We start from the raw sequence: 25,979 nt of genomic DNA, 5'->3' as shown, positions 1-25,979 counted from the left end.
TGATGTCACTTCTGCTGTGATATTCTAGAACTGGGGGATTGGAAAGCTGTTGTTGTCACTGACGTTGTGATGGGATCGATAGGGCACAACCTGTTGCACGGCCTCTTTTAGTTGTCACCAAGAATAGGTTGCGAGTGTTCAATGCAGCTGAAACTCGCATTGTTACCAGAAGCTCCAGCTTGGGGCGAAAGAGGAGATGCTTGCATTAGTAGAGGGCCGAGCAGTGCCCCAATTGCTTTCCAGTGATTTTTATTACTTCTACTTGTCTCAGTCATTACATCATGAGGTATACCAAATAACATTACTTTGACATTAAATAAATCACTATTACCAAAATATGCACACCCCAACACATTTTGAAGCACACACATGTGACCACAGAACCGAGGTAATAAATTCCTGAATTACTCCAGAGCTGATTTAAGAACCCCTGCACCAAAGCTCTTGTTACAGTCAAAGACATTACTCAATCAGAAGTAGACTCCGAAGACCAGGTAGCAGTACTAGATATCTCATTAATCGAGGCGCCCTGAATATCAGACCAAGAGGTGGCCGGCCCCCTGGTGAACAGGGCCATCTTCAGAGGAATCGTGATCTGTCTGAAGAATAGGGGTTTTTAGGTGTCGGCCCCTAGACAGTGAATGCACTGTCTGTAAAAACACATTGAAATTGCCAACACAATACCTCTCGGATTGCAGAGACCTATTGGCTTTGCCAATGCTAGTTTTTGTCTTCTCCCTCTCCTGTTCTCTCTCCCTCTGGCATCCCTATGTCCCCCCCCTCTGTTTATTGTCATGTTTTTTTTCTCTGTCCTAGCCTGTCGTGTCTCTCTGTCGCTCGTCTCGGCACCTCTCTCTAATCTCTCACTCTTCCTTTCTTTCCTTCCCCATTACTTCCGTTCCTCTCAGTCTGAACGCTTTTTACTCAAAACCTGTTGCAACGTCTGCGGGGACAGAAGTGCCTTTTGGACTCAACCTGATCTGGCGTCTGCGGGAGCAGCTGTCAAGGACATAATTTAAATTGTTCTGACTACAATAGCAATTTTCCTCCTTGGTCCCGGGTAGCCTCAGCGTGCACTATCGTGTGAACTGGAAACATAAATAAATTAAATAAAAGTAAACACTCTTTAAAAAGTAGGTATTCGGTTCTGCAGATAGTCCATAAATGTATAGGAAAGCTCAAAGCTCCACTTGAAATTTAGAACATGAATTTGAAATGCATATTTCAAGTGCACCTTATGTAAGTCTGAGATTAACGAACTGTGCACAGTGTCAGTTTAAATATCCCATGTGAGAATTAGTGCTTGGCATGCTTGACATTGTTTTTGTATGTGCACACCCATAGCTGTCTTGTTGCTCCATGTTAAGGGACACCTTCAGCCAGTCCTAAGTTTTCACAATGCATTCTGGGACTTGTCATTTTGTTTTGATTTAGAAATCCATGTATGGTTTGTGGAGTACACATATGCAAAATAATGTAAAAAATCCACAACTCGCTGGAGGTGTCACCAGGCGCACAACACCCATTGGGCTGAATGGGCTTCAGTCCGCTGACCACCCCCCCTTACTCCGTCAGTTGCTGTAGACTGGGCTGCCTAGGCTGGGGTTGCTACCTGCCAGCCTGGCCTTCAAAACTGCAAAGCATTCACCTCACCTTAAAACACGCATGTTTAAAGTGAGATGCACTGTCATTTGTTTTTAGGGTCGTGCCTGTGAGTGCATGCGCTAGTGCTAGTGCATGCGTCTCGCTTGCGGGACTGTTGTGTATAGTAAAGAGCTTAGAGCCTGTCTGTCGGTCACCGTTTGTTGGCTTGCGTGGCACTCTTCTTTACAGCCTCGTAATTTATCCACTTAATGCCTGGTATATTTTCTGTTCCTCTCTGTAGCGCAGGGACTAAGCGCTGATTGAGTCAATTTAATCAGTGTCTCACCGCTGCTCATGTTTTTTTTTGTTTTTGCTTGTGGCTCAAAAGATTATCCTGTTCTAAATATTGCCATGTGATGTTGTGTCTTAAGTATGTGTAATTAATGAAATGATGCTTTAACACATAACTGTGCACTACACCCCAGTCTACCCCACTCCAATCTGCCCCACTACAATCTACCCCACTTTACCCCATACCAATCCACCCCACTCCAATCCAAACCACTCACCCCAATCCAGTCCAACCCAATTTTGCCCCACTCTAATCCAAAACAGTCTTCGCCACTCTAAAACAATCTGCATCACTGCAAAACAATCTGCCCTGCTTCATTTCAAAACAATATGCCCACTCCAGTCGAAAACAATATACCCACGCCCATCTACCCCACTTCAGTCCGTGCCACTCCAATACAAAACTGTCTGCCCCACTCCAATCTGCCCAATCCAAAACAGTCTGCCACACTGCAATCTGCTGCACTCCAATCCAAAACAATTGGTCCCACTCCATTCTACCTTACTCTAATCTGCTCCACTTCACTCCAAAACAATCTGTCCCACTCAAATCCGCCCCACTCCAATCTGCCATACGCCAGTCAAAAACATGCCCCATTCAGTCCAAAACATGCCCCACTCTAATCCACCTCACCTCACCCAGTCCAGCCTATACCACTCCAGTCCACCCAACTGTCACCCAATCCACCCTAATATATTCTGCCCCACTCCAGTCCAAAACAATATACCCCACTCCAGTCTGCCCACTTCAATCCAAATGAATCAGCCCCACTCCAATCCAAAACAATCTTCCCCACTTCACCAAAATAACCTTCCCCACTCCAATCCATTCCAATATGCCTCACTCCAATCTGTCCTACTTCAATTCAAAACAACCTGCCCCACTCCACCCTCTACCATTCCAATTCCAAACACCCCATTCCAATCCTCCCCACTTGAACCAAATTCACCACACTCCACCCCAATCCATCCCAGCCCATCCCAGTCCAATCTACCCCACTCCACTGCACCTTGCCCCAATCCACCCCCCCAGTCCACCCTACTACAACCCAATCTGCCCAATCCACTCCAATCAAATCCAACCTACTCCAGTCCAATCCAATCTACTCCAGTCCGATCCACCCCACTCCAATCCATTCCACCCTAATCCAGCCTCCTCCAATCCAAAACAAAACCCAATCCAACATACCCCACCCCACCCCATCCAACCCCACTCCAATGAAACCCCCCGTACTCCAATCCACCTCACTCCAGTCCAATCTGACCACACCACCCCAGTCCATCCCACTCATTACAAACCACATAAATCTACCCTACTTCAGTCCAATCCACCCCACTCCTAACCACCTTAATATACTCTACATCAGTCCAGTTCACCCCTCTCCAATCAATCCACCCCACTCCAGTCCAATCCAATCCACTCCAATCCAATCCAGTCTACCCCACTCCAGTCCAATCCACCCCACCCCAGTCAACCCCACCCCAGTCCAATCAACCTCACCCCAATTCAGTCCACCCAACCCCTATCCAATCCACCCCAGTATAATCCAGTTTACTCAGTCCAATCCACCCCACTCAATTCAGTCCACCTTACTCAATCCACTCCACACCACCCAAATCAGATACACCTCAATCTGATGTACCCCACTCCAGTCCACCTCATCTCAATGCTACCCACCATAGTCCAATGCACCCCACCCCAATCTAACCCACCACAATCCATTCCACCACCTCCAGTCACCACTTCACTCCAGTCCACCCACTGCATTCCAATCCACCCCTCTCTACCCTAATCTAGCTCACCCAGTTCAGTCCTCTGCACACCAGTCCAGCCAGTTTACCCCACTCCAATCCACCCCAGTTCAGTCCACCCCACTCCAATCCTTGAACCCCCACCTCAGTGCAATCTACCCCACTCCAATCCAGTCCAGTCCACCCAATCCAATTCAACACACCCCACCCCATTTTAATCCACCCCACTCCAATTCAATCCACTCCACTCCAACCCACCCTACCCCATTCCAATCTACCCCACTTACTCCAATCCACCACACTCTACTCCAGTCCATCTACTCTGTCCCCATCCAATCCACAGCATCAATCCATCCAATCAAGCCCACCCAACTCCAGCCCACCCCACCCCAATCCAGTCCAGTCCACTCCACTCCAATACAATCCACCCAAATCCATTTACCCCATTCTGGTCCTATCCACCCCACTCCACCCCAGTCCAATCTAATCACTGCATTCTAATCCAGTCCGCCCCACCCAAACCACGCCACCCATATCACTCCAATCCAAACCACCTACCCCAATCCAATCTAATCCACCCACTCTAATCCATCAGTCCCATCCACCTCATCCCATTTCTGTCCACCCCACTCCAATCCACTCCAATCCACATCACATCAAGCCACCCCACTCCATTCAAACCACTCCACTCAACCCCAAACCAATCCACCCAACTACCTCAAACCACTTAAATCCACTTTGTCCTATTCCACCCCACTCCGCTCTGACACTTTCTGCTCCTCAACCACTGAATTCTACTCCCCTCTACTCAACTCTCAACACCCTACTCCACACTATGACATTCCAGCACATCCACTCTACGATACTCTACTCCCCCACTCCACTCTGACACTCTACTCCACTAACTTTTAGCCATGCTAAACATCAGCCACTCTAGTGTACAACATGGCAAAACACATTGCCAAAGCCAATGGCTCTTGTATAGGTGGGACCTTTTGGCTTTTCCATTGCTTGTTTTTTGTGCTTATGCTGAGGAGGATTAACAAAGCTTTGGCCTCTGCCAAAGTGCACAAACACTAGCCATGCCAACAAATCAAACCTCCATTTTAAACGGAGTGACTGATTGGCTTTGTCAAAATTTGTTCCTTGCTGCTTACGCAGCTGGATTTTAAAAACTCACTCACATAAAAAAAATCTACTAATTATATGCTCCTCTCTAAACCTGGTTGGTGCTGATCTTCTCTCATGCCATAATCTTGCTCAGCCCCTTATACTCTAACTACTCTTTCACCTATACACACACACACACACTCATCTCCTCACCCACACACTCGCTTAGTTACACACATTTTACTAACATCCACATATTTGCACCTTTTGATCACACTCTTACACCTCACTCTGTCTCGTTTGTCAAACTAATCCAATATCCCCTCTCAGGCCTAATCCACTCTCACACCCCTCATCCACTCTCAAACCCCGCAACAACTCTTACCCCGAATTCCCTGATGAGCCGAGTTCTTGTGGCTCATCAGGCTCTTTCAGTTCAGATATATCAGACATATTCTACATAGAAGAAAGGCCCATCTTTCCTTTGAGCGAGAAGCTAATACACTGATTTCACTTGATTTACTCGTTAGAAAGAAACAGGGCAATAGGTGACATGTTTTTCTTACTTATGATTATTACTTCCTGGTTAATCTGCTCCGTCTATTCTCCCTTTACTTCTCCCCAAGGCAAAGCTTTAGAAAATGTCCCACGGAGCTTACGTTGCTCTAAAGACACTATTGGCACTTTTTGCCATGCTGATTACTTCTCTGGTGTCCACAGTGCATTATGCATGACAAGCTGTGACCAAAGCAGCCCTTGGTAGTGGTTCTTGGGCGAAGTATAATATTTCACAAAGATATTTTAGGGTGTTTTCTCCCAAGCAGTGTCATTCTGATGCCCTGGTTTTCATTGAAAATAAATATACCCATATACCAGTCCTGGTAAACTAGTGACCTGCTACTGATTCATTCTCATAAAACAAACTTTCTGATTCTTTTTACAGAGATCATATACAATGCAGTCCAATGATCGCCGAGCGTGCTCCCCCGTCTTCCTTCAGCCTCAGAATGGAAATGGCCATCGGTGTTCAGGTTATGTTCCGGGGAGGATTGTTCCATTGGGTCCACCACCACCTCCAAAGAGTCGAGCATCAGCCAAATTTATCTCTGCGGCACAAGAGGGCCAGGCAACTGTTCGTCCATGTTCCCTGGATGCCCGTCTCCAAGCAGAAGCCATGAGGAAAAGGCACAAGAACACTCTAATTTGTTGCTGCATTTCTAGCCTTTTATTTTTTATTGTACTTGCTATCAGTGTAGGAATTTCATCGAAATATGCTGTAGATGGTAAGTTTGTGGTAAGATGAATACACAATATACTGGAAATGAAGTAGACATTGTTTTTAAAGATTGATCTAAATATTAGGTCTAAATGAAGAAATGTTCTGCAACTAATGACTAACATTAGTAGTATAATTTCACTTAACCGCAATGCTTTCTAACCCTACATTATGTGATTCTCGATCACATTTAAATGTCTGATTACAGATTGTAGTGGTCTGTATGTTAAGATGCTCCGCACACAAGGTGATAACACGGGCAAAGCCAACAAAGAGTACATTGAATGTTTCAGAAAATTTTTCCTGTTCCATTCCTCATTTCAGCCAAGGCCTCCCCAGTTTTTTTCTCTCATTACCTCTTTAGAAGGAATATAAGCTTGAAAGCCGAGTCGAGATGTAAACTCAAGCCTTGCCCATGCTTGGAAGTCATTTAAATTCCAACGCCAATTATTATTCTCATGTACTGGGGGAGGTAGATCACTTAGGGCCATATGTATGAACACATTTTTCCATTGACACAGAATGGGAAAAACCCTTTGCTACATCTGGCCCATATTTCGTTGATAATTTCACTACATCTGATGTGCAGATTCAGATGATGCCATAGAGCAGGTGGAAAGTTGTAGATTATAAACTCACATCAACTTTTTTGGGGTAGCTATAGGCAGCTCTACATGGAATTGTGTGGTTCTGCAACCAATGAGTTTTTCACATAATTATAATTTTGTTTCATTTGTCACATACTCCATCATCTACTGTATAATTTGCAGATTTTAACAAAAAAATATTTCTAGATCAAACAGATTAAAAGGTGCTAAGCTGTTATTGCACAGTGGACAACCTTTTTTGAAGGTCACTTTTCAGTAGTTTATTGCTGTATTTTGTTAGTTAAATTGGTACTAACGATGTGAAGTCTTAGCTAAAACAGGATAAGCAGGGATACAAATGAAAACATAGGCATGTAATATGTCACAAAAAATACCGCATTTTGCTGCACAATTGACCTTTTCTTGCCACATAACTTTAGTCAACTCTCCTGCCACCTTAGTCCAGAGTAAATGGTGTTGAAAATCAATTGGAAAGTTTACCAAGTGCCACTTAATTACAACTATGTGAGTGTTTAGTCCATATCCAATGGGTACCTTTTTGCACCTTCCATGGCAACACCAATTCTCATTCCCCAACTTTAAAATCCAATTGATACTGATTCTGTGAATCAAGATGCAGCACTTACCCACATGAAGTATCTCATGGATATACTAAAATATGTGTGAACCAAACTCTGTGTGTAAAGTTTAAGGAAACAGAGATTTGTTTGTATGGGATAATCTATTGTGTTGGCCACCAGCCTTTTGGCAGTTCTTGTTTTTCGTCTTGTTCTCTGCAAATTTTGTTTGGGAACACGCCAGACCCTCATCAATCTAAAAAAAATGTTTTACTACAGGCAAAAAAAAAACTTTTTGGTTTTAAGAAAACAGACACATTACCATAGTGCTCCCTGGCATTAAAGGGACTACTTTGTGTGCAGATGTGTCCCTTGTGAACAAAAGCATATCATACCTCGTAGTGAAAGCAACCAATGGCAGAAGTGGGCTGATGCTTTGCACCTTAATGCGTGCCGGAGTAGGTGGAAGAAAGATGTGAATGACACCAACCACAGACTAATAAATGACTTCTGGCTGAGGACCCCTATAAGTAACTGTTTTATACACATAATTTTAGTAAAATCGAAAGGTCTTGGCTAACACAGACCTAAAAAAAAAAAAGTCTGGCATTGGCTGTAGGCTTCCTGCTTTTGAGAAATAAAGAAAGAGAAAGAAGGAAAGCAAGAAAAAAAGGCAAGAAAGAAGGATAAGAACGAGAAGGAAAGAAAAAAGGGAAGGAAGGAAAGAAGGAAAGAGAAACAGAAGGAAAGCGAAAGGAAGAATTAAAGAGAGTAGGAAAGCAAGGAAAAAGGCAAGAAAGAAGGAAGGGAGTAAAGAATGAGAGCAAAATGAGGATAAATGAATACTGAACAAATTCAAATAGACACAGTCTAGTGGGCTGTGAATTAGCAGCAGGCAGAAAAGGAAAACACTCTGAAAAGAATTCACAACCGCACTCGCGAAAGATGGGATCTGATAAAGATGGAATGAACCCTGTGTTCACATCAGAAGAGTCCTGTATCACATCAGGCTCTGAACTTAAAGTCACCACTAGAGTAAATATAGAGTGAAAACAAAGACACTGGCATTGAAGGGAACTAGCTTGTGTGTGGACGTGCTCCTTTTGAAAGAGTAAACTGCAGTCACTCAAAGTGAAGTTAACCAGTGGCTTTAGTGGGCTGGCCTACTGCCCCACACTGTATTCTGTAGTGAGCGGAAACAGAATGTGAAGGACACAACAGCAGACCAATTGATGAAGAGAGGTGGTTGGAAGGATGTTTTGTAAGTGTATAACATATTGTAGTAAGATCGAAAGGTTTGGCTAACCTCAGACCTAAAAAGACCTTGAGTTTGAGATTTGAGGAATATTATGTAATTTTTTTCTATTGGGCTTAAAACTTGGAGGTGTGGTGCAATTAATTCTGTTGAACCGACCATTGATCAGTAAATAATTGTAATCGAGGTGGTTGATGGCCTAACTCACTCAGTGCTATTGCTCTGGCACTCACCCTCAGCTGTTTGAAGGTATATTGCCCCAGGGGTAGTGAAGTGATAGTCACAGGAACCGTCCCGTTCGTTTTATAAACCCTGGGAGTGTCTTTTTATTGGAATATTTTCTCGGGCAATCTGCTCAGGTAATGTGGTCTGCTAGGCTCTGGTGTTTTCCAAAGTACTTGATAAGGCTGCTTTCTTGTTGAGCAAGGATGAGTATTTTGCTGCTTTTGGGGATCCTTCTTCCTTTAGTCCATCTATTTGTCATCTGCCTCCCGAGGGCCGAGAAGTTCTTTAAGTTGTAAGAGTGAACTCCTGCGCTCTCCGAGCCGTGCGCCATCCTGTACTCAGCAAGCTGTTATTTTACAGGAAACTGTCCGGATCAAAACTATTTTCTCAGTAACTGGAACCCGGGACACGACGCCGAGAAGAGAGTGATCATCGGCCCCGGGGAGAAGTTTCGTTTGAAGTCGGATGCCACCGTGCACTCTATAATTATAAAGGACGGAGGTATGTCCGCGCCAGCCCTGCTTTCACAACCTACACTTACTTTTCTAATTGGACACATGGTTTGCGCTGTGCCCTTTAAGCTTACTTTTACTCCACGTCTCGCGGATTATTTTTTCTTTTAAAAGCCGGCACTCACTCCATAGATGCTTCTGCATAGAGGCAGAATGGCCATTAGATGGCCTATTGTTTCTCTTGAACTTGCATGGGGCTGTGTGCTGTATGTACCTTGAAGCGCTATTTTTGTTGAGAAATCTGTCTGCAGCCACTGACGTTGAAAAGAATGTGTCATAAGATATTCAGATGTGCATCTTTTAAACAAAGTACGATTTGCATGCAGCTTTCAGTTAAGACAACTGTTGGGATACTACATTTGTTTACAGATAACGTTGTAGAAAATCATAATTTTAAAAAATGCAGCTTTTGGGAAAAAAAATGCAAAAAATATATACTGCTGTTAAGTGAAAGAAATGCAGCTCGGTAAGTCCGAATAGCGACTAAAAGTTCGTGGTACCTAAGTATAGTGGCCAAAATATCAAGGACCAAAACATCGAGAAGAAAAGTGCGTATAGTTAGGTGTATATTTACTGTCCTTAACTCCACACCTACTTACCTTGTAGTTAAATATCAGCAAGATATATATATATGTAGATTGGAGTAATGTAAACCTTTACTTACTCGAATATACTTACCATGTCGATATTTTGGTCCTTGATATTTTGTCCACAATAGTCTGGTAGCTCAGTATTCTGGAGTCGATATTTAGATGGAAAAATTATAGTACTGCTTCTTGCTAGGGTGCCACCAGGAGGACTCAACACTACTGCTCCACCATCTAGCGCCTGGCAAGAAATTAGTGCCTGGTGAATGTTCTGTGTGCAGTAGTGCGTCCGGCACTGTGATGGAGGTAGACTGTCATGGTGCTGTGTCCAGCACAGTATTGCGAGCCTGTTGCTATCATTGACTCGGAAGTTTGTGGGAGACATGCCTCTGTGAATAAGGGGCAGTGACTTCACCTTGCAGTGCCTCACCTAGTATGAAACGCCTTATGGTGCGTTTGCAGAATTAGCCATCAGAATCCTGGGATTCACTGGAGAGCTGTTCAGGTGGTGATTTTCTTTTTTCCTCCCACATTCACAGATATCTTTTGATCAGACACTACAGATGTCTCACCCTCTGATTAAGCATGCCCTGAAGAAATAATCTGTATTTGTCGCACCCAATACAATCCAACTTCCTGTGGTTCGGAATTTATTTTGTGAAATGAATATCACCATTTATAAGTTTCACACTAAAAATGGTAACAACATGCAGATTTTTATGTTTACCACGCGTAAATACGCATGTCCCGTTAATCACCTGGTAATTTTTTCCCTGTTAAATTCCAGCTCGTTTGACCAGCTGAAATTAAATAAGGTTGCTGACTTTTTCACGTCTGGTAATTAAATAATGTGCTAATACTCTCACAACTCATAATTATGACTCCTGTGCAAACCTCTGTTTCCAGTCAGTTTTAGTCCAGCATTAGAGCTTGATTCACAAAAGTAAATGACACATGCATAGTTGCTCTCCTATATATTCACCACTACATCTAGGTTTAACTCCCCAGGGGAAGAGGGGAGGTGGGAGGGGAAAGCAAAGTGAACTGTGCTGGGGAAACGCAACACCGACCAAGGAGAGTGAGAGGGAAAAAGCCACACAGACGAGGGAGGGTGGGAGGGGAAAAAAAAAAAAAAGGAACACGGACCAGGGAGGGTGGGAGGGAAAAAGCAACATGGACCAGGGAGGGTGGGAGGGGAAAAAGCCACACAGACATGGGAGGGGAAAAAAGAAAAGAACATGGACCAGGAAGGGCGGGACCAAAAAAGCAACATGGACCAGGGAGGGTGGGACGGAATAAGCAACATGGACCAGGGAGAGTGGGAGGGGAAAAAGCAACACGGACAAGGGTGAATAAGAGGGATAAAGCAGCAGGGACCATGGTGATGGGAGGGACAAAGCAACACAGACCATGGTGGGTGGGAGGGACAAAGCAACATGGACCAGGGCGAGTGGAAGGGACAAAGGAACATGGACCGTCAAAGCAACACAGACCAGCGTAGGTGGGCGGGGACAAAGGACACAGCAACATGGACACATGGACCAACAAAGCAATATGGACCAGGGTGGGTGGGAGTGGGGAAAAAAAAAAAAAAAAAGCAACACGGACCAGGGCGAGAGGGAAAAAAGCAACACAAACTATGGCAGGAAAAAGGAACACGGACCAGGACAGGTAGGAGGGGAAAAAACAACATAGACCAGGATGGGTGGGAGGAAAAAACAGCACAAGGGGGGTGGGAGGGCATGATATATGTAAAATAACCAATGCTAAGAGTATTTTTTTTAAAAATTACTATCTAATAAGATAATGGTGGGTAGCCAGTCAACATGTGAAATGTACCTGTTTTGATATGTAGCTTACAGCGATATAGCATTTGTAGCAGCAGTAGCTGATGCTGAATACCACCGAAGTCTCCAAAGCTGTTGTATGACGTAATGAGTGGAATTTCAGTACACACGCGAAACTGAACCTTAGAGCATCAAACTGATTTTCTAACACTCATTCGTGGTTAAGTGCCCGAGGCAAGCTGTTACAGAGAACCCACCTTAAACCTAAAAGTTGAATATATATATATATTTTTTAAGTCAGTGCATAAGATAGACGTGACCTTCAATGGATACGGCATATCTCTGCTGCATTCACTGTGCAGCAATGGTCTGTTGCTGCTCAGATTTGCCTTAAGTTTGTTAACGTCTTATATTTCAGTGTTGTGATGGTGGTTGAAAGTGCACGTACATGATGCTTTGGTGTGCGTGTTGTACAGTAGGAGCACAACTTTAGACATGTTGGATTCCATAAATGATGTGTTCAGACATCAGCCACTGCCTAGAACAGCCAAGGACGCGGCGCTGCACTCCCGGAGGTTTCTCTTTGTGGTAACCATTTATTTCTTCCAAAAAGCATGAAAGATTAGGACGGGATGTCGAACTTCCAATGCGCCTTGCGCCACACTTCCACTTATGGGACAATCTCATCGCGAAAAATGGTGAGTAAGTGCCCCTTTGTTTTTCACAATACCGATGTGGCCCTTGAATTGGATGAGGGCCTGGAGGCGATGTGGAATTTAAATCAATATGTTTAATGGTTCTCTAGGAACGTGAGAAGAGAAAACGGAAAGGAAATAACTACTGTGACATTGAGATGATTTATAAATAGACACGACTTGTGAATACTGTTCAAAATATCAGCATGAAAGTTAAATGTGCAGATGCACGGAGATAAAGGCAATTAAACTATTTCATGGGAGCCGTTTTGAAAGTGAAAATGTATCAAGCCATCCTGATTACGAAAATGGAAATAATGATGTCACAATTTATGAACAAGCCCCAGGTGGAACACATCAGAGAACTACAAATCCCAGGATGCACCAGCAATAATAAATATGTCCGAGAATGCTTCGCGCATATATAAGCTGTGATTGCGCTAATAATGTGAATACAGACGAGATACCACTTGAGAAAGACGATAGTCGAAACGCGTTGTGGGGTCTGATTTCATGCTTTTTGGAAGAAATAAATGGTTACCACAAAGAGAAACCTCCGGGAGTGCAGCGCCTTTTTTGTGCTTGAATTTAACAAGGGTGGTGGTCTTCACCCTCACGTGTGCACCAGCAGCCAGAGTGCTCCACTTTGAAGACCGTTTTGTTGTGGATATATATATATATATATATGTTCGATGGCATGTGTAGCTGCAGATATATAATAATATGCTCGAATCTAATATATACAACTAGCATAAAAACTGAATATTTCATGGTAAACTGATCAGCCAGCTATTACCCAATTTGTGTAAGCTGTGTTAATCACTGAGCCAGGGTGGTAAAAAAAACAAAAAACGTCCTTTCAAGCTAATAGCATTTAGCTTCTGAATGCTGTTTTCGAAACATTTCGTTGGTCAAATGACAGTTGGTTTTATTGTTCACAGAGCAGATGTTTTTTCCCCTCTATTGATTTTCTTCATCTTATCAATTGGTATGGCATTTCATGCTTTTCACATGCTTGTCGTGTTTGCGCACTGAATTTATTGAAAGGCTTGCACATGATTTTTTCTTAACTAAATATAATGAATGTTCTCTGGACTAAAGTTAAGGTGTATGTTTCTCTGTTTCAAGTTTAAATTAATTTATACTCGTAGCTTCATACTCCTGCTTTTATGTCAGTTTGTAATTACCTTCATTGTGTCCCATATTAAATCAGTTTAGACCTCAGCGCCATTCAAATGCTCCACCCCACCGTACCCATCTCATGTCTTTTAAGAGTTTTGTCTGGGTCTTCAGAACATGTGAGTTTTTAAAGTGAAGAAATTCATAAAAGTTTCTTCTTCAGGGCTACTGGTGTTTGCAGATGATGCAGAAGGATCCTTAAATATCACCTTACGAACTCGCTTTATCTTGATAAAGGACGGAGGAGCGCTTCATATTGGAGCTGAAAAGTGCCCTTATAAATCTAGGGCCACTATCTCTTTATATGGTCGATCGGATGAAGGGGAGGACACCCCGTTGTTGGGTAAGAAGTACCTTGGTGTGGCTGCTGGCGGGACACTGGAACTGCATGGGGCTAGCAAGCTCTCATGGACTCTACTTGCAAAGACTCTTCACCCCTCAGGCTTGGCTTCTGGATCCTATAACTTTAGGAAGAATTTTTCTAGGGGACTAAATGTAAGAGTTTTTGACCAAGATACAGCCCAGCTTCTGGCATCGGAAAGGTTTGATACTCATGAGTATCTAGAAGAAAGTAAAAGACTGCATGATTTCTTAAAAGTTCAAGAAGACGGTCGCATTGTAGCGATTGCAGTTGGTGATTCAGCAGCTAAAAATTTACACGAGGACACCAAACAGATCATCCAGAATCTTTTGGGTAGTACAATTGTCAGAGACCTGAAATACAGGTAAGCAACATAATTTAAATATTCTTAAATGTTACCAAAAAACTCCTTGCCTAATAATTGTGAACATGTTAATCCATGCAAGCATCCTGGAGGTCAATAAATCTAATTAACTTCATATTGCTACTTTTCTGTGTATTTGCCAATAAATGGCACTGTGAATGATGTTTAATTGACTTTAAAAGTATGAAAGGCTGATTAAGCCCTGTCAGAATTAACACATGTGACTCTTTTACGGATTTGACCATCTAATCAGTAGTGTTCAATATTTGCTAAACATTTCATAAAAAGCTCCTTTAGGAGGAGATTTAGCACATACTTACCTAGCTATCTACTACTTCTTATCTACCAGAAAACAGCAGGAAATTATGTTACAATACTTGGTCAAATATATTCAACTTTGTTGGCAGTGAATGTCCAGATAGACTCCATTGCATGATTGCTTTGTCTGGTATTACAATCAACCTATATTTTTAGTTCAAAACATAAAGAATTTCTAGAATTACCAGTACAGTCAAAGGATAACAGTAAACACCATTTGGTTGCTAAGTATAGGTAGGTAGAAGTAAAAAAGAAAAAAAGATATATTCTAGTCAAGGCAAACCCCATTCTCTTTGCTAAGGATCACTCCACGAAGCACATTCTAAGCTACGAAAACCATAATCATGTTTTAAAAAAAATACATTGTGACCTTTCTTATTGAAAAATGAAGATTGGTGAAAAACACCAAAGAAGAAACATCTGTTCCATTGAAAAGGCTATGTTAGCAGTGCCTATTCAAGGTTCTGGTGGATAGCTAGGAGCAGAGGCCTGCCAGAAGGTAATCAGGTGCTGGCGTACGCTCGGCCTAGTATACTATTTTTGATTAGATGCCCGTTTTGTTAATGATCCTGGCAATTTGTGACAGTCATGAGAAAGAAACGTGATGTAAGCCCGTGTATAGTTATTTGACGAAGTTTGAACATCCCTTAGTAACACAAAGCCTGTACATCGGCCTTTAAACAGCTCTACGAAACCGTGTAATTTGTTTAAAAATAAAACCTCCATTGTGACACTACATTATGTCCACATGAAACCGTAAGGGTAGCTTGCCTGTGAAATGGAGTAAATCTGCCATCTTCCGGAGGAAGGAAAACGTGGGGCATTTGATTTTCCACTTGAGCTACCCAGGATTTATTTTCCCTTGGAAATGGCCCTAAAAATTGTGTTTTTGTGCATAGAATGGTACGATGCATCTTGCTGCTTCATTTTGTCCAACTGTCCATACTAGATTGATTTTGTTGCACTTGAACTTGTCCCAAGAAACCTAGATAAGATACTGTAAGAAATAGGATTATTAATTGGGGTGTGGGACTACCCACCTCAAAGAATAATCAACCCTTGTCTGGGTGAACCCCCAAAGTCATTAAAGTAACCTGAGCTTAACCCTCTCAGAGCTATGAATTGGAGCAGACAGGCTTACCTTCGGGCAGTGTGTAAAGTATTTATACATTTGCAAAACCGTAGTTAAGTCAAAGTTCAAAACAATAAAAATTCCAAACTATATCATAAATATAGAGTACAATTTAATAAACAAAGTGACACAAATCCAACAAAAGGAACCAAAGATATGAATGTTTAAAGACTTAAAGAAAATGTTTCAAAGAAGGACAAAAGTGTCCGTGATAGTCAGTGGTCCCTGTAAACCAAGAGTTGGGTGCAGTTTGAGGCCAACCGCAATGGAGTGCAGACCAACGAGTCTGATAATGGACTTAGAAGCTAAAATCTTTCAAGTCATAATCCACCTCAGGGCTACTCTTTTAGAGCCATCCAAACCTCAGCTGAGGCACCTGGAAACTCACAGGGTGCCCGGCAGAGGCCAACAGCAGGGTCCAGTCCAGGTCCAGTTGCCACTGATCAGCTGAATATGTCCAGGAATAAGTCTTGGAGCTTGGTGTACCCTATAGCTTGAACAGGAGGCCAGCATTGGAACCTTTTTTTTGCATTTTGATAAGCGAGCTTGCCCTAAAGGTATTAGAGTGCCTTACATGAACACCAGTTAAATTACACAAGGACGCATTAACTTTTCTGTTAGGCTTGGGGAGATTAAGTGATTTTGGCAGTTTGTTGTGCCGATGCTGAGACTTGCACCTGGTTCACCAGTTTCAAAACCGTTACCCCACATCCTTTCCCTTTGTCCTGGGTATAAGTCCTGCAGGCTTCCTCCCAGGTCATAAGCTGCAGGTCCAGTCCTCTTCTGATGTTCTGCAGGTCCAGAAAGTGTTCTGAACTGGTGCCCAGAGGTGCCACATTTATGCCTGGCACTAGTTAGTGGATGGGAATGACTCATGGGCATAGCCCAACCAATGGGGTGAAAGTTGGCTGGGCCAACCCTACCCACACTTTCAACATTTTTAAATGTCTTCAGCCACACTAAACATGAGCTCTGAGGGCAAGGAGTGTGTGTATGGAATGCACTATGGTAATCTTAGTGTCCTCCCACATCTAACATTAAAATCCAGTTTGAGGCAGTCAGAAGTCTGGCAGGACAGAAGCAGAGATCTTCAGCAACTAAACACTGATCCAAAAGAATTGTCTTGGAATTCGATTCTCTCCTCATTCAGGTGTACCCCAAGTGTTATGTGTACCTGGCTGACCTGTCAAGCAACATTTAATACTCAAGCAGGACACTGTAGTTTCAAAAGGGATGTACATTGCCCCATCCTGGCATCTTCTGTAGGGTTCAGAGGAGTCAACTCTGCCCATTCAGCTCAGTTTATTGTGTGCTTTTTGGAGGCATAGCCAATTCAAAGCTAATTACTACCTGGGAGAAGATGGAGAGCCAGTGCAAAGTAGCCTCCAGGAACATCCGACAGGTAACTTTCTAAAAGTTACTTTTCCTTACTATTTATTGAATATCTGACTTCACCATTGCATTTGATTGTTAATAACTATTAAAATAGTTGTTTAATGATTTTTGTAGCAAGTCGGTTCCAGAGTTACAGTATTAGTATTTTAATCTGTGCTCTTTTGTTCTATATAGGACAGCTAGGCCTGCCAGAGTGAAAATAGCTTTTGGGTGCTATTCACTGAAGGGACATGTTAATATTAAATGTCTAGATAGCCAGTTTTTCAGCACCTTGTTCCATGCCTTGTGGGCTACAGAGCCTACATAGGGCCCAAGTATTAATATTTAAAAGGGAGGATTTGACACAGGCTGCTTTGGCAGGTTGAATTTTCCTGTTTACACCACTACAGACTGGCTACAATGGTAGGCCTGAAGCCTTGTTTGCAGTGCCACTGTAGTGGGTGGCACTGTAGGTACTGCAGTTGATTTGTGGCATTAAACTTTCAGACCCTAGGTAGAAGTATCAAATACTATGGACATATTAGCAAGCTAAATAGGCCAGTTAGGAATATGCCATTTCAGCCATGTTTAAAGGGGGAGCATAGGCACTTTATTAATGGTTAGCAGGAGTAACGTACACAGCGTTCTAAAGCCAGCAAAAATTTAAGGTGCAAAAGGCCAAAAATCCAGCATGACCACGCAGAGGAGGCAAATTTCCTGCAGAAACCAATTGAACTTTTAGCGTCCAATTTTAATTCCAAATTCCTTCACAAAAAGCTTTAACATTTTAAATTTTGTTTTTTTATGCACATATACTTCCTTATTATGCTAATATTTATTTGCGGACCTTCTGAGAAGGCATTGTGGACCCCTATCCCCCAGGGGTCCACCGATTACAGTTTAAGAATCAATGGCTTGGAATACCAGTGAACTTCTCAGATGTCTTCTAGCCCTTGAAAGACCATACTTTTACAGAACCAACTAACTCCATTTTACTGTGTACACCCTGAAAAATGAATTGTGTACTCAAAAACAAAATCGAGCCTACTTCACTTTTTCACCTGTGCCTTTGCTGTTTCTTCTCTGTAAATTTAAACCACCTCTCCTTTTTAGAATAATTTGAAACAAACATTGGAAAAGCCAATAGTTCTCGCCCATATAAGAGCTATTGGCTTTGCCAATGTGCTTTAGCCATGTTGTTAATGCACCATATGGCTGCTGTTCAGAAAGGCTAAAAGGTAGTGGCACAGAGGAGAGTGGCATGAAGTGGCATAGAGTGGAATGGCGAAGAGTGGAGGAAAGTGTTGTAGAGTGGAATGGCAGAGAGTGTTGTGCATTGGAGTGGCATAGAGTAGAGTGGACATTGGCGTAGAGTGCTGCAGAGTATAGAGGCTTTGAGTGCAGTAACATTGAATACAGTGGCATACAATGCAGCGTCGTAGAATGCAGTGGCAGAGTTTAGAATGGTGTAGAGTGGAGTGGCGTAGAGTGGAGTAGCGAAAAGTAGGGTGGAGTAACATGGGGCAGAGTGAAGTAGCTTTGTGTAGGGCGTAGAGTAGCGTGGGATAGATTACAGTGGCGTAGAGTAGCATGGCATAGAGTGCAGTAGCACAGAGTAAAGTAGTGTGGCGTAGAGTGCAGTTATGTAGAGTGCCATGGCTTAGTGTAGTGGCCTAGAGTAGCATGGTGGGGTGGCATAGAGTTGGGTGATGCAGAGGGCGGTGGCACAGAGTAGAGTTGAGTGGCATAGAGTGCAGTGGTGTAGAGTGGTTCAGAATAGGGTAGCATAGAGTGATGCAGAGTAGAGTATAGTGCCATAGAGTGCAGTAAAAAACGAGAAGAAGAGTCCAGCCAAATTGACTTCCTATAAATGCCGAATTAGTGGAAAGATTGTGAGAACTTCAAACCAGGAGGCCTGGACCCTAAGCCTCCCAGGACTTTAAACACTGAGAAAAAAGGTTGGTGAGTTCTCACTTAAAAAATCATTGATAAAAAGCACAATGCCTCAATAATAATTTATTTACATCAAGAAAAATGAAAGAAAAAATCAATTCCATGAAATTATCCTTCCTGTTATTATATGACAGTCATTAGGCAGAAAATATAATCCAGAGATCAACAGTTCGATAGTCCAGTCAACCAGTACCAAGGTTGAAAACATCTCATGTGAACAAATTTTTTAATAGCGAAGCAGCCAGGTGAGAGAAAGATCAAATGGCGCAATTCGATGACGGAACAGCCAACACGTGTTTCGCCCCTTGAGCGGGTAAGCGGGGGCTTTTTCAAGGCTGTGAAAGAAATATGTATGTACAATATGAGTCACATAGAAAGTGGTGAAAATGACAAAATGCAGGATTGCTATCCATGCAAGTCAAGCTGAGCAAAATGTGCTCCCTCTTGGTGAAACCGGTGATTAAGGTGGTGTGATCCATAACAAACTCCCGGTTAAGGCCAAGTACTGAAATCATAAATGGTACCAAGGTGTGATAAAGCCATAAGTAAGATTAGCAAGAAACATTTTACCACTCTTGGGTGAATTCAAAGACTAAAGAAAATGTGATATTATTATGAGCCAATCGAAGGTAATGGGTGAATAAAACGCATGCTGGCACACACGTGATATTAGTGCAAACATGAAGTCAGCAGGGATGCATGCGGGCAAATGCTAATAGAGACACCCTGTGGGAAGAGATTTACATCACCAAAGATACTGGCACGAATGAATCGGTAACATACCCAGTTCAAAGTATTATAAGAAGCTTTCTTATAATGCTTTGAACTGGGTATGTTACCGATTCATTCGTGCCAGTATCTTTATATCAATGATTTTTTAAGTGAGAACTCACCAACCTTTTTTCCCATAGAGTGCAGTAGCCTAGAGTGGAATAGTGCAGGATAGAGTGACTTAAAGCTCATTGGCGGAGAGTGCAGTGTTGCAGAGTAGTGTGTCAGAGTGCAGTAGAGTGGCAAGAGTGCGGTGGTGTAGAGTGCAGTTTCAGAGTAGAGTGCTGTGGTTAAAAGTGGAATTGTGTGGAGTGCAATGGCATAGAGTGGCTCAGAGTGGAGTAGATTGCAGTGGCATACGGTAAATTGTTTCAGAGTAAAGTGAAGTGGCATAAAGTGGATTGGTGCAGGGTAGAGTGCAGTTGCTTGGAGTGGCACAGAGTGTAATGGTGTGGTGTAAAATGCAGTGGCAAAGAGTGCAGTAGTGTAGAATAGAGTGGCGAAGAGTGCATTGGCATAGAATAGAGGGTATATTAGAGAGGTGGAGCGTGAAGTGGCATAGAGTGGAGTAGTGCAGAGGGCAGTGATGTGCGAGTGGTGCACAATGGAGTAGGGTAGAGTGGGAGCATCCATGATGTGGTACCGCACTGCCATTACAGACAGCACATTTCCAGTTGAAATGACCATTACATTTGCACAGGCATACAGTTTTTCTAATAAAACTATACAGTGAACAGACGAAAATATGTGGAAATTGCATCACCTAGTTTGAGTAGTTTTGATCATATTAAAGTACTTGTTTCCAACACACTTCAGAAATAAAAAAAAATATGCTTCATGTGTGCGTTAGTAGTTCTGATATATTCTGAAATAATTACGCAGGTCATTTAAACATTGTGTGCTAGAAACAAATATTTCCTACCCTAGTATCCAACAAGATTGTCACATAAATCCTCTCACTTTGAAGTCAGAGAAAGAAAAGTAAACAAGCACCCTTGAAAGACAGCGCCTGATATTTTACCTCAGCCTTTGAATGCACAGTGAATGTGACAAGATGAGAACAAGACTTAAAGGCCTGTTAACAGAAAGCAAGTTAGTGGAAGAATACAGAAAACACAGTTTAGGTAAGGGGAGGGATAAACTGAACCGGAAGAGCCTAAAACAAAAACAGTTGCAAATGGAAAGCCAGAAAGTGTGAGTTACAAACAACAAAGCCAGTGGTAGTCAATGAGCAGAATGCTTTCCTAGGTCAACTTTCTGAAAGTCCCCAAGAAGTTTTTAGGTCTTTAGCAAACCAGTGACACACTTTCTACACCATGGTTTGTAGGAAAAAGTGTGCCATTTAGCTTATTATGGATGTTGGTGGGATTTAAATAATCCTAAGTTTTTTTCCCTGTGCCCATTAAACTCTTTCCTCACAATATTGAACATGCAAAGGAAATGCTTACAATCTAAGCAAGCAAGGTAAAGAATGCTGAAAATCTAATATAGTCTACAGTATGAGAAATCGGAGCTGCTTTGTATAAAATCTGATACTTGCTTCTTTGCCAGGTAAAATTAAATTATAACTATTTATTTTGGGACTCCTATATCACAGAGTGGTTTTATTCTGTATCTCTGTTACATTGATCACAACACTTGGTGTAAACAACCCAGAGCTCTAGTAAGCATAAAGTTCCGCTTGCAAGCATAATATGACATTGCGAATGGGTAGCTTTTGAAGGGAAGTGTTTGAGAAGTTACAGCTAATAACAAATACTCTGATTCCAGGATTTTCCCAGTTAATGGTTATATCAGGATGGTTCTCTTCTGAGAATGTGTAAGATGTTTAGGGGACTAACTGCACAGAACTCTGATTGCCTAGTAAGAAGTTTTTAAACTGTCAATCTACACTGTAATCCAAAATCGAAAATTGATTTGAGGGCTCCCAGCCCCTGATATACCTCTGTAAAAAAGAAAAAAAAATCATTAGAGGAGTAATTTAGCTTGGGTAGACATTGCTGTTCCTGGCTGAATTTTTCTGGATGACATTTTTAAAAATGGTGGGTGTGTTGCAGTAATGATGTAAAATATCTGGAACCATGAGATCTATATACTTCATTTTGGAGTCAAAACGTAGGTTTTTTGGAGTCGAGTAATCTTATAGAGACAGAAACTAACTCCTCAGAGCAACCCTTTGCCATTTTCAAAAATGGTGGCTATAATAGAGGAATAAGAGACATATATAGAAATGAAACAAATTATGTTTTTTAAATCATTTTATGTATACACCAAACAATGTTTATGATCTGAATATGAAAAGAAAATAATGTTTATCTCTTCTTTTTTAGGCACATTTTCATAGTTCACTTAATTTATTTGTTTTGGCAATTGCTCGTGGTACATTTGCAGAATGTTGAACATTGAGAAGAGCATATCAACAGGGGCATCTTTTTGTAACACAGGTTTTGCATGTATATGTACGTGTAAGTTCTGTGCGTAAAGGCTTTAGACATTTTTTGTAGGTTTTAACACCCCATCAATATCTTCCAAACCAAATTTACACAGATCTTTCTCTACATACGCATGATCCAAAACATTTACATATTTTCTTATCATGTAGAATGCTTTTTTAATGTGTCCACGCACAGAATATGACGTTGGTGGAAGGTCACTTAGCGGGACTAATCTCTCACTGTACAGAATATTGTCAAACGTGTGACAGTCAGAACTTGTTTTACACACATGCACAAGGTATTTTTCTATGTCTTTAAAGTCACATTCTTCTTCTGTCTCAGCAAATCCTTTTAGAAACTTAAAAGGTTCAGCAATTAAAGCTCCAAACTTTGTTCCAATTTTGCTCATAATATCATCACCCATAAGAATATGTGCCTTGATAAGAACTCTGGGCATCTCTCGGTCACGATTGTGTACAGACTATGAAGCATTATTAGGTGTCTTTTCTCGCCTGTTCCATAACATATCCATAACTCTGACAATCCATGACTTATGAGCATTGCAACAAATCTAAGTAGCACAATAGTAACATCTGTGTCATTTGACAGTACAGTGACTCAACCGGAAACATTTTGAACAGCCCTCTCAACATATGGCACAACACGAAGGTCAGCTTCCTTCAATTTGCTGTTAAGTTCTTGAACAGTATGGCCAGTACCTTTTGAATATATCTCTACAGGCACTAACTGCCCAATTACAGTCATTCCACTTGCAATAATTGGAAATTCAGTGTTCACTGAAGCATCAGCAATGTTTTGGTGAGTTAACATCTCCAAGTTCATCTTGTTCGATGGTGATCACCAGAATTTATCAAGGTGCACAAGTATATGTGTGGAATTTTGATGCTGGTAAGGTCACTTGCCATTTGTCTGATTCTCTCACATTCTTTGACAGATAGTTCAAGAAAACTGTCAGACAATGTGCAGTTCATGCAAGGTGCACACTGACTTTGATATCTGTAGAACAGTCTGAACATCCTCTCCAAAGTTTGCATGGTTGAAATCTTGGACAATCACAGTTGTGACATATAGTCCACAATAACAGCAGTTTTCAATGAGGACACCTTTTTGAAGTGAAATTCTTCAGGTGAAAGGTGATTTTCAAGCTCTTGTACGAGTTTCTGCTTCACTGATTTGGTTGCAGCATCTCCATAAAATAATGCCTTTGTTGGAAGATCATCATGCAACAGAATGTTCTTGATAAATTTACCCCTTTATTTTGCTACACCCATCTCTATGTACTTGCAAAAGTTGTTTTTTGTAACCTGTTTTGTTAGGGTTGGTTGGACAAAACTCTTACTATGGCATTTAAAGCATGGAATCTTAGCTTTAATGGTTGTATCAAACAGCCTTTTCTCTTTCAATACAAATCTCTTGTGCTTCAGTTCTGTATATAGTTTTGATCCATGTTTCAGGACACCTAGTAGACATTTCTTTATATTGTTATCCACATATTGTTTGGTCATGAAGTTGAGTAGTCACACAGGCCGAGTCATTTCAAAGGGCTTTCCTTGCTGCTGCATGAAAGGAAGAAGGCTGTCAACGTGTTTATTAAAACGTTCCCCTCTCTTTCCCACAATTTCGTGGTGAGGAACAGTTTCACAATGGTCCATTGATTTTGTCTTCGTCATCTCTCTGACAACGTTTCAAATAGAAAGGACTTCATAGTAAACTAGCTGCCATTGAGCAACATATTCACCTTTATGTGTCTGACCAGCTATTCCCTTGGAGCTTTTCTATGATCTGTAGTTTGTCTGTTCCAGTTTCATATCTGGAGCCACAGCATTGAAACTTCCCTCTCTGTCAAAATGTCTTTGGATTAATTTTTTGTAGAGGTATGGTTTTTCCACCTCTACCTTCTTCACTATTTCCAAATAGCAGGACCCATTTATTAGGTAGTTTATGCAGTCAAATTTGTGACTCCATAGCCTACACATGCAGCTCCCAGTCACCTTCCCAGTCAGCATGTACCAAGTTTTTTACTAGAGCTATCATGTGTAAAACATTGTCCCAGTACTTACAAAGTTCTTATTTGTCTTCATATTCTTTGGCCAACTCTACAAACTTGGTTTTCTGGCTTTGAACTGAGTGTATTGAACATTGCCTGGCTTTGCATTATGTCTTTTGAATGAAGTGCACTCTGTGCCTTGCTCACCTCTGAGATAAGATATGCAAAACCTAATTTGTCATTCTTGTTCCAGAAAGCATTCCAACGCAGTGTTTCTAGAGCCTCAGACATGATGAGCATACCTTGTAACAAATGCACATCATGAGTTTTGCATAATACTGACTGGACAGTTTTGCTTCCAACGTCTTTAGCCTCAATAGGTGCATCGTCTATACCACACCTGCTGAGATAACGTCCTGCACACAACGGCACAACTTTTGTTATGTGGAAAACACCCATCATTGAATAAAGATCATCAAATCCTATTGGGTTGCTCCTTACAATGTCAGCTACAATACAAAAAATACCTTCATCACAGAAAATTGGCAGGATAGGCTGGTCTTCAAGCTGAGCACGCACATTTTGGAAATGTTTTAGAGCTGGGTATTACTGGTAAAACCCCAACCTCATTCAGTGGGATAGTATTTTGGGAGATCAAAGCATGAATTCCAACCCAAGGAGGCACTGGCTTTTTTTTCATCCTTCAGTCCGCACCGAATAAGCAGTATGATAAATTCAGTTAAATCAGCTTTGAGGGCCGCAGCATCAGGTAGAAGAAGACCCATGTCCTCAGCCACTTTGAAACTTTCTGGTAGACTGGCGCGTACTGATGGCTTGTAGTGATTTTGCACATGTTGGCAAGGCACTTGGGTTATAAGTTTGCAGCTTCTTTTGTTTATGCCTACAGCTGACACAGCTTGTTTTCCAGCAGCTACTTCATTGGCATAGTCTTGATAAAGCACCATGGCAGTATCATGTGTGCTGGATGTCCTAGACAAAGAAGAGCTGCCATCAAAATTATCAAGAGCAGCAATTGTAAATCAATTCCTGATAAAGTGACTTGGAAATGGTGTGCTGTCGGATTCACAAGATTTTAAAGCACGAGCTGCCAACAAATTCCTGCTCCATACTATTTGATCATAAATTGTTGATGCCCCATTCCTGTTCATTGAAGTGATTAGCTTTCTACTTTTGCACTAGTCATAGATTACATTGGCGGTCATCCAGTGTTCTTTTTGCCATAATGTAATTCATAAAACATGATTTGGAAAAGACTGTACATTTCCAACATTTGCAGCATAAGCCTGTTTGTTCATGGGATTGTCTTCTACTTCTTTGGTTATATCTTCAAAGCTGTCATCAATTTTGTCTGTTCCGAACTCAAGAACTTTAGTTTGTAACAGTTTTGCTTTGCTGATATTAAACAATAATATAAAAAATGTTAAGTCAACATCCGGCATTCTTGTTGACTCCCATGATTTGCAGAGCTCTGGAGCATCACAAAATTTGTCATGAAGTCCAAAATCTAAATCTTTCAGGACATTTTTTAAAATAGTATCCTGCTGATTTTACTGCATCCTGTGACCTTTTTTTGGCATCAAGAACTTCAGAAATCAAATCAGCTGAGAACACCATAAGTGGCTTATTCTTTTTGTTAGCCTGACAAAAGGCAATTCTTGCATTGTATATTCTCACCAAAAAAGTCTTAGTTTCATTATTATGGATTAATACAGTTTCATCAGTGTTGACAATTATTTTTCTGTTCTCACTGAGTGTGACCCTGTA

General features: G+C 41.7%; 1 protein-coding gene across 1 annotated transcript in view; it reads left to right on the top strand.

Annotated features, from left to right (window-relative positions):
• CEMIP2 (cell migration inducing hyaluronidase 2) overlaps nt 1-25,979 on the top strand; it is a 371,877-nt gene that overhangs the window by 96,030 nt on the left and 249,868 nt on the right. Inside the window, exons 2-4 of the mRNA XM_069228897.1 lie at nt 5,741-6,080; nt 9,079-9,219; nt 13,642-14,203. Coding sequence (XP_069084998.1) covers nt 5,753-6,080; nt 9,079-9,219; nt 13,642-14,203 — 1,031 coding nt within the window. The 5' untranslated portion in view covers nt 5,741-5,752. The remainder of the gene's footprint in view (nt 1-5,740; nt 6,081-9,078; nt 9,220-13,641; nt 14,204-25,979) is intronic.

The sequence above is a fragment of the Pleurodeles waltl genome, chromosome 1_1, assembly GCF_031143425.1.
Source record: "Pleurodeles waltl isolate 20211129_DDA chromosome 1_1, aPleWal1.hap1.20221129, whole genome shotgun sequence".
Taxonomy (NCBI): domain Eukaryota; kingdom Metazoa; phylum Chordata; class Amphibia; order Caudata; family Salamandridae; genus Pleurodeles; species Pleurodeles waltl.
Note: the sequence above shows the minus strand (reverse complement) of the source record. Positions and strands in the feature narration are given on the sequence as shown.